Consider the following 10,031-nt stretch of genomic DNA (forward strand, 5'->3'; position numbering starts at 1 on the left):
GGTAAAAGATGCAAATGCCGCCTGCCGTGCTTCCGGGCATGTATGGATGCACCATTACAAGACGTGGTGGCCACTTAACATCATTATCCAATCTGTCAAATCGAACACGAACCAATTGAGCAATTGAAGCATAAGTATTTAGCGGACTTGGGGCCAAGGACTCATAAACATAACTTCATAAATTATTTACTTATGAAAGGAGTTTTGTTCAGTTTGAGTTTAGGTTGTACCTAATTATAATATTTTATCTTATTGCCTAGTCCAAATATGTACTCAAGTTTTCAAGTAATAAAGTAACACATTCCATTGTTTTATTGCATTGAGGTTGTTACAAATCTTGGGTAAAAATATAGTTGCTATTGTATCTATAATGTCTTGTGTGTTTTGAAAATATGCCAATTAAATGGGTAACAGGCAACTTATATTGCAAAAGTAACAATACAGAATATATAGAATTGCTTTGGACGTTAAAAAAATCAAAAGCTCAACATAACATACTCCACATACATATTTTTGCAATAACCATTCATAATCACTCCAAAAAACTTAATCCATTTAAATTATAAATAGGCTATAAAATTTAAACTCTATATACACAGTGCTAGTAGAACTTTATTATACATTTATATAAGAATTTCATCACAATTGTTATATAATTATATATTATAAGATTTTTGTGCGCCTTATACTACGAGTGGAGACAATAGGCATGACGACAGTATCCATAAATGATCGAATTAGTGTTTTTAAGGGAAAATGTATAATAGATAAATTACATATAGTGACTTAGAAATCTTAAAAACATTAAGATTAATGAGATTATCAATAAAATAAAACATTGAAATACTACAGTTGGCCATTTTGACTAAAACACGCGTGACGTCACGCTTAAGTAAACAACTCACGTCAGATGTTTTTTGTTGTTATGAATATGTTGAGAATACGCAATTTTATTTATTTTCTATTGTTTCACGTATGCGATAAAGACTCAGAACAGAAATATAATTGCGAATTCACGAATACATGGTTCGAGGTTCTCCGCGCCAACTTTATACAATCATTTCTTATTATTTTCTCACTAACACATTTTTGAGCATTGTTTTTATGTGGATTCACACTGCAATACTGCACACCACTTATAAACTTTGAAATTCGTTTCTATAACACATATTAAATAAATATTTTTTTAATTTTCTTCGCAATGCGTACAAATAATTACGTATTTACCAAAGTGTGACGTCACGCCTACGCCATGACACCTGCGAGCTGTTTTGGGACAGTTAATAAATATTTTTTGGAAAATGGCTTTTATCTTCGTTAAATTTAAGTATATTACCGAAATATAGGGTTTTTCTTGTATAGTAAACGTATACATACATTATGGAAGAGGATTTCAAAATCTTTCGTCGTGCCTATTATACATCATTCCGACCCTGTACACTTATTGCATAATTTTACATGTATTATGTACATAAAAACCAATCATTACATTGTTATACATAAATACAATTTGTCATGTAACAGAAAATTCATAAAAAAAGGTTTCAAGAAAAATTTAAAAAGGCCTGCAAAATTTGTTCAATAAAATAGAGCAAATCAATTGAATATATTTTTAATCTGTCTCCCATACTGTACAGTTTATAATGTTCCTATATTATGGATGGTTGGATTTTTAATTATTTCAGTCACAAAACAGATAAAAAAGGTTAGAAGTACCATGGGCGGGGCAGCCATGTCGTTCCTACTTGAATTGCTTATTTATCCACCAGTAATTGATATGTTGACCAAAACGACACATTCGCAAACAGATAGACAACTATATATTGCTTGAAATGCATAGTGATGCCTATACACAGCGTTCGTTCTTGTAATACAGGGTGGAATTTTTTAATGCCATCTGGAAGAAAATTACTTGCTAAATACAATAGATAGAAGATTATACTCAAATCTTTGGGTAAAAATTTATATCACTTTGTATTTTTAAGCTTTAAGAGTACATTCCCACCAGGTGGCGTTGCAAAATTTCACCCTTTATCTTGTATCACACATTACGAAATCGGAAAAAAAGTTCGACACACGTTCTAAATTCTTATACAAATCATAAACTAGTTCCTTTCTACCATCTTTCATCTGATCTGTGATTGCATTCTTATAGAAATTGTTTAAAACTTCAATCATCCTTATCAAAGAAAATATTTACAGTATGGAAAAGGGCTTGGCTACTATGCGACCCAACTAAGAATAAGACGGTCCTAACGTCATGTTGTGACGTCACAGCAGTTTTCTAAGGCTGGCTACTCACGTACCTACCCAGGGGCAATATTGGAAATATTGGAAATATCTCGGTTGCACGGCAGTCGGAGCAATTTCAGTTATTCTCAAAATTGCCCCTGCTTGCCTACACACATAACAATTATGGAGCCAATTAAGGGTCCAATTTCAAAATTGCCCCTGCTGCAGGTACGCGAGTAGCCGGTTTAAGCTAACAATTAATAATATTTGTAAGTTTCAGATAAAACAAATTAAACCATTATCAATTTAGGTTGAACGGTTTCCTTGGTAAATGGTATTGAATAAAAGACGTTTCCATACATAAAAGTCAATAATAGATCCTATTATTAGTTGGATTTCATGGTACTAGATTGATATAAACCCTTTAAAATCTTACAAGATACTTATTAGAAGCAGGAAAGGCTCTTCATGTAATTTATAGTCTGAATTTCAAAATCAATTTGTAAAATAAAAACAAAATGCTTAAAAAATGTGAAAATTCGGAAAAAAAATACATTGTTTTGTGCCAGTCTTTAAAAAATGCTCGAGACTACATTTAGAGTTTAATAGCAGATATTTTGAAATAAATAATAAATTTATTACATTTTATTCATGGACAGCATGCGCAAAAAGAATTTATATATGTATTTAATAACTCAGGCCCCGGAATCACAGACACAATAGAAAATCTATTGTGTCGTGGACCGATCGGGCCGTTCGGGGCTCAATGGGTTAAGTGTTATAATACTTTAATCCATTTATATTTTAACTAGCGGTCCGCCCCGGCTTCGCCCGTGGTACATATGAAAAATAGATGTTGGCCGATTCTCAGACTTACCCGATATGCACAGAAAATTTCATGAGATTTCTTCATCTTTCATCGGTCCACCCGTTTCGGAGGAGTATGCAGACTAACATTGTGACACGAGAATTTTATATATAAGATATTAATTAATGATAAGAAATCAAATACCTAAAAAAATTCTAGGCATATACAACAATACATAATAAATATGTTTTTATGGGATGGAAATTATACATAACTCATATATGTACATATATTTTCTTTAAAAATGTCATCCACAACTGAAATAACATATTTAAATAAAATAACATACAGTAATTTCATAACTATGTCTCAATCTTATATTTTTCTTATTGCTGTTTCTCGTAAATCCTAATTTTACATTCATACTATTGTTATACTTCACAAAAGCACAATATGTACAATTTATAAAATACATTTATACCATTTATAATTTATATAAAAATCATTCCGAATACAATACGCAAAAACAATGTATCATATACATTTACTCACAAATCTAGCTGTACTACGCAGATAGCACTTACACATTATTTACACTGAACACTAGACACTAAACACTAACACTTAGGAGGCACGTCTCTTTAGTGTCACTTTCCCGCGCGCCAGCTGCGACACGAATATCCTGACTCGCTCCGAGTTCGTCTTCTTCACGCATATCTGTAAAAATATGAATTATTAATTTTAGTTGGAGGTTTCAATGCAAGAAATTCATTCTTAACGATTATTATAGGGCCCTCATTAACCTACTATAAAGTCAGCATGATCGCCTATTCAAAAAACATTGAAAATTGTATGAACATAGTTGTATAAAACATTGATTAAAACCTTATTTCTATGCAGTAATGTAGGCATTGAGCCTATTAAACACTCTCATTAGAAAACTGTGCCCAAGATACGAGTGGACAGAGTTTTGCGTCAGACAATTTTTTAGGGTGATTGTGTATCTAGCTGATTATTGTACCTCAATCAGAGAATGTACAAGGTTTAGGTACATATTATATACTTTTTAGACTACATACAATATTTCTAGATCAGTGGATCAGGGACGATTTTAAGTCTAAGTATATATAATTAATAATTATATTATGTTTTATAAAGGAAGTATATTTGGTACGTAACACTCCTCACGTCACGATCAGCACAGAAAGGCGCGCGTAGCACGGCGGGCACAACTCTTGACGTGTACAGCTTTACATGCTTGTGTACGTGCAGCGTGAATATAGGGGGGTATAGTGTATGGTCACATCCCGGACACTCCATACAAAATTATCGTTTTGACAGACACACTGTAGAGACTGCAAATGTGTGTGTTAACGCTTTATGGTTGGCACATATTTTGTGACTAGCGTAAAAAAAATTCACGTTTTTCTGATGAAATACATCCGTAAACAGCACAATATCTAACTATTTTCTACGAAAAACGATAATCACAAATCCAAAATAATAAAATTACTTTAAGTCAATTTGATTAATGTTGTCAATCTTCGTTGCGTATCGTCCTTGTAGAAAAATGTGGACCATTTATAGCCTGATTGTGCGGGGTGAGGTAAGTGTTTAATTTTGGCGGGAGGCGGAGAGTGTCCGTTCTATAGCGTTTAGCTACTATTATGTATTTTGTGGTACGGTGTTACGTCACACTACACACGACACTCACCGCGTCGTCGGTGATGGCGTGTATGTGCGCGGGGTACCGCGGCGTGTCCCGGCCCTCCACGTACACGCTCTGTCCGCGGTGGAACCAGCGCCGCTCGTACAGCAGCTTGCCGTCCTCCACGCGCGTGTCCGTCGCCTCGCGCTCAACTCCCTCGCGCACTGGGGACTCGCCTGCAATGTCACATGGTTATATTAGTCATAAGTGCACATACTGGTTGGGAGAGATTTGAATTTAATCATTCTTATTTAAATAAATGCCCTTTATTCGTGTAACTTGTGATACAAACCTTTCTTAAGAGTATGAAAGTTACATAATTTATAAATTATATTATGCAAGGGATATTTTATCACTTAACAATACCTTCAAAATAGCTTAAAACTATAACATATAAATTTAAACATATTTTGCTGAGAGAATTCCAACAGAGTAGTTGTTATGTGGCTATACCTTCCTATTACAATGTACTCTATGGTGTACAATATAATGTCGATATTGAATTGATATGAAATGCATGCGGTTACGGGCCATGCTATGGTTTATATTCCTTGAGTCAGTAGCTCGATGATATAGTCTCGGTACTACCATCGACCGCGCAAGATGTGCGCACTGAGTCATTTTTTAATATTATTTCACATACCTACCTAATTATAATTATTAATTAATTATGGAGAGTTGTTTAAATTCTCACTGACAGACAGCACTTGACATAACAAATTCTTTACCATATTTATTTTCTTTTCTTTATTTGTATAAATGCAATCTGTTCTAGAACATTCAGCAATAAATTGTTCACCATATGACTGTATATTTCTTCACGCTTATAAACCAACATTCTACACAATACTCACAGCTATTAGAATTAACATGTTTCCTCGGCTGCGCGTGCGCATGCCTACTTAGCGGTGAGGCTCGCGAGATGGCGCGCAGATCGGCATCTATATCTCTATCGTCCAGTTGGAACGTGAGCGTTGTAGCGAGCGGTTTGCGACGCTTCTCTGGGACTGGGGCCGGCTCGTTCGCACGTCGACGGAGTATCCGCTTCATTGGCGGTTTCACCTGGAATATTGGATAATTAGTATATGTACTTCTATACTAATATTATAAAGCTTTAAGAAGCTTGAAGAGTTTTTTTGTTTGAAGCGGAGCACAGCTAGTATTAAATATATGCAAATGGACATTCTTTTAAAAGAAATAAAGAAAGAAAAAAAGCTTTATTGCCAACAAAAACTTAGACTAACTTAACTTAAAAGTAAACTTTTGGCTATTAACAATGAAACTCAGATAACAAATAAAAAAAATTATGTAAAGTGTTGCTTAATTTTATTATTGTAAAGTCACTTAACTTTATGCATAATTTTCCGATTAGATCAAATAAGTGAATGCTCATAAACAGGCGTAGAGCATTATTTCGTTGTTCTGAAGGTGTTCGAATAGATCCTATGCAATGTTCTAATATTAAATTACACTGAATACGAGTTTTCGTTTACACTAAAATATCACGAAAGACTGCTCTTGCTCTAGTTCTAGCTCTATGTTCGTTTGATATAAATGCACCATTAGAAATATCTCTGGTTATAAATAATTAAATTTACATCACGAAATGATTACAAAAGCACAGGAAAAAAAAGTGAAGCAATAATAAAAATCTTGGAAAATAATAGAACCCGAAATAAATACTTTATCCAACACAAATCAATATCCAATACACCAAATTTAGTTAAAATACAAATGTATTTTGATATTTACCTCTATTGAGTCTCCATTAAGCTCCATGCTGTGTCGCTCACTCTCGATGAGCTTTTTCTTTTCTTCTAGATCATTGAGCAGATTCTCTCGCAATTCAATCTTTTTGTCTTCAAACTCTTTGGCCGCTGCTTTCTTCTCTGCTATGTACTCTCTTTCAACTACTTCATACATGTGCTCTCTGTAAAAATCAGTCTATTTACAATATATTTTTCAACAATCCTACAGTAATCATGCTAATATTATAAACGTGAAAGTTTGTCAGTATTGATGGATGTATGTATGGACGTTTGTTGCTATTTCACATAAAAACTATAGATCACCAGAATACAATACAGAATAACACATGAACTATAGTAATGCTTGATTTTGCACACGGGTTCGTCCCCGGGTAAAACCGCACAGCTAGTAATACTGTATAGAAAAAAGAAGTGGTATGGAAAAAAGAAAAGATGTTTGAAACTCTATAACACTAATAAATGAGAGTTGAGAGCATCAGTTTTTTGCACTTAGTCTACATTGTACCCAGGTACTATGGGAATGAAGCCAGCGGACCCAGCTAGTTATGCTAAAAATTTTTTACTTCAATCCTAATCACAACACATTATTAGTGAACATGAATAGCAACATATAATGCACACATAAATATAATCAAATGTGTAGTACAACTTACTTGTATATTTTATTAAGCCGTAACCTCTCATGCAGTTGGTGTTCCAGCCTCTTGACTCTCTTTGTGAACTCTGGATAGATATTATCTTCTAATTGCTGTAACTGTTTCTTGAGATTCACCAGTTTATCTTGGTACATTCTATGAACACAATATTTTCAAGTTTAACACCATTTTTTTAATTCATTTAATAATAAGAACCATAAATTAATATTTGATACAGATTTTTGTAAAAATATTGGCAAATACGTTTCTGATGTAAATTATAGTGTACACTTGAAAATAAAAACATATTCTATTTACATATGTTACAGTCAAAACCCTTAACCAGTTAAGGATTTTGACCGACACCCTCAGTCAATAACCTTATTGACTAATTTAAAGAGCAGACATTCAATCTATATAGGTTTTGACCGACGCCCTTAGTCAATAACCTTATTGACTAATTTTACCGGTCAATAAGGTTATTGACTGTTTAAGGGATTTGACTGTAACACCTAATTTTATTTTTTTACATTTTTCTCAACTAAAACCCACAACAATATATAAACTAAGGACAATATAAATGAAAGGAAGATGGAAGGTTACAGAAAATATTTGTCCTTACATTTTTCTTACAACTTGATAAGAATGAATTTAAATATTAAATGTAGCAACACTTAATATTAAAATTAATCTATGCAATAACTCTATACAATAAAAAAAATATCAGTTTCAAAGGTAGTTTATTCTTACTATTTTCTTTGAATGCATTTACATGTAAGGAAACTTAAATAAATGAATAAAGTTTCTTAAATTTGAAATAATAACACTTACTGCTCTTTGATGTCATGAGGTTCATCATTGTTTGGAAGTTCTACTTCACTAGCTTCCTCCGTATCTGTGAATAACAATAAGTTATTAAGTTTATTGTTAAATCAACACAAATATATATTTACTAGCGGTCCGCCCCGACTTAGCCCGTGGTACCTACATGTTTCCTTTTTTTTCATAAGAACCATCCTCGTACTTCAAGGAATAGATTCCGCAGCGCACACGATGACAGAATTATTATTAGGGAATTTTTTAAACCTTGGGTTACATTATTGCATTTTTGGTAATGATATCTAATTTTTTTTGAAAATGCAATATAGCCTATGTTGTTCAGTGAAGATGCAGCTTTCTAATGGTGAAAGAATTTTTGAAATCGGTCCAGTAGTTTATGCGTGAAAACCATACATATTTATACTATTAGTATAGATAATGTAGATAGCCAAGAGTGGTTTGAGAGGGGCACATATCAACTGTTCTTGGATATGTTGGTTCCTCATAATGCTTTGCTGAATTGACTTCCAGCAATGTTTAAGATATTGGCATACATAATAGCAATGGTGTATTGTGATTACTACAAAATTAGTTAAGAAATGAAACTATAGGTCTGTTTATGTATTACTAGCTTTCCGCCCGCGGCTTCGCCCGCGTTTTCAAAGGAAAACCCGTTCCCGTAGGATTTCCGGGATAAAACCTATCCTATGTCCTTTCTCGGGTATCAAAATATCTCTATACCAAATTTCATGCCAATTGGTTCAGTAGTTAAGGCTTGATTGAGTAACAGACAGACAGACAGAGTTACTTTCGCATTTATTATATTAGTATGGATTATTGTGTATTTTTTTCTATAAATGACTGTTTGTTTCTCAGATAAAAAAGCAGTGATGATGCAGATAATATTAAAGTGAATAAAAGGAATTTTTATGTTGGAATGCGTATCAGGTAGTCTTAGCCTCTCAACTTTTTGATTGAAGTTAATTGTTTTAACTACAAAAATAGTATATTGCATTGTAATTATGTAATATTTACTTTATATGGCATATATAGTCTATAGGAAGGTATTTGTAAAGAAGAGATAGATCATAGAACACATGTATAATTTTCTTTTAGTAGTTCTAGAATATGATTTTAATATCCAAATTAAATAATTAACAACTTTAAGCTATAGCTTTTCATTTACAAAGCTGATTCATGCTAAGTATATTATTCAAAATTTTATATAGTGTGAACTAAAAACTATCAACATGTCTAAACATGTGATACAAAAAAATATTACACCAAATATTTATTGGTTAAATTCATATTTTAATAAATGAATATTAATTTGGAAAAATCCAATATTTTTAATATAATTAAAGAAAGCTGGGTTACATTGAACGAACACTACCATGCGTCGTTACTTACATTTTTTTAATTAATAGAAATATTTGAATAACCTAAATTTTTATTTATTATTACATAACATCTGTTTACAATGTTCAGACAACGAAATTGTCAGGAATAACAAGTTGATATGCAGATGACATCAATATGACGCCAAAATAGGATATCATAAAACATTGTAAACAAAAGCGTACCTTCATCACTATCATCCACAAGAGGCGGTGGTATTGCATCTTCTGGATCCCGATATTCATCTAAATCGTCGTATCCATCATCTTCAAAGTCATATTCATCTCCAGGCCCAGAATAAGGTGATCCTTGGTAAGACATAGTCGAGGCGACGCGTAACAGTTGCATACAGATTGACTACGTCTCACAGCTTTAAAAACAAACTCCGAATAAAATATTCAGAGTGTTCGACTTGGTATGAAAAATTGCAAGTGCTATTTAAGTCACTCATAGAAAGAAATTCGCTTTGAAAGTGTACACTGCTTCTGTGTTCTGTCGAAATAGAAATTGGAACGAATGCAATAGGCACCTGGCACTTTGTTAAATGTCAAAGTCGTCAAATTTTCAAAGCATCATAAGCCGGCAACAATGTAAAGTAGTCTTATTTCAGCGGAAACCAAGTATTGTATATGCGGATTTAATGAGAGTGAAAAAGACAACAA

At 33.0% G+C, this 10,031-nt stretch overlaps 2 protein-coding genes across 2 annotated transcripts in view; one reads left to right on the forward strand and one right to left on the reverse strand.

Moving 5' to 3' along the window:
• The window catches only part of LOC149486155 (SH3 domain-binding protein 5 homolog), a 243,113-nt gene that overhangs the window by 210,690 nt on the left and 22,392 nt on the right, over positions 1 to 10,031 (forward strand). The gene's annotated exons all lie outside the window — the stretch shown is intronic.
• On the reverse strand, positions 3,391 to 9,903 carry LOC149486175 (sin3 histone deacetylase corepressor complex component SDS3). The gene is made up of 7 exons (XM_089699514.1): positions 9,555 to 9,903; positions 7,984 to 8,047; positions 7,171 to 7,308; positions 6,501 to 6,678; positions 5,603 to 5,810; positions 4,755 to 4,924; positions 3,391 to 3,757 (listed from the first exon to the last, which is right to left on the reverse strand). The coding sequence occupies exons 1-7, from the start codon at positions 9,715 to 9,717 to the stop codon at positions 3,665 to 3,667; spliced, it is 1,014 nt and encodes a 337-aa protein (XP_089555640.1). The 5' UTR covers positions 9,718 to 9,903; the 3' UTR covers positions 3,391 to 3,664.

The sequence above is a fragment of the Colias philodice genome, chromosome 9, assembly GCF_061535455.1.
Source record: "Colias philodice isolate Cphi_HAF_F1 chromosome 9, ilColPhil1 Martin Lab GWU primary, whole genome shotgun sequence".
Lineage (NCBI taxonomy): Eukaryota > Metazoa > Arthropoda > Insecta > Lepidoptera > Pieridae > Colias > Colias philodice.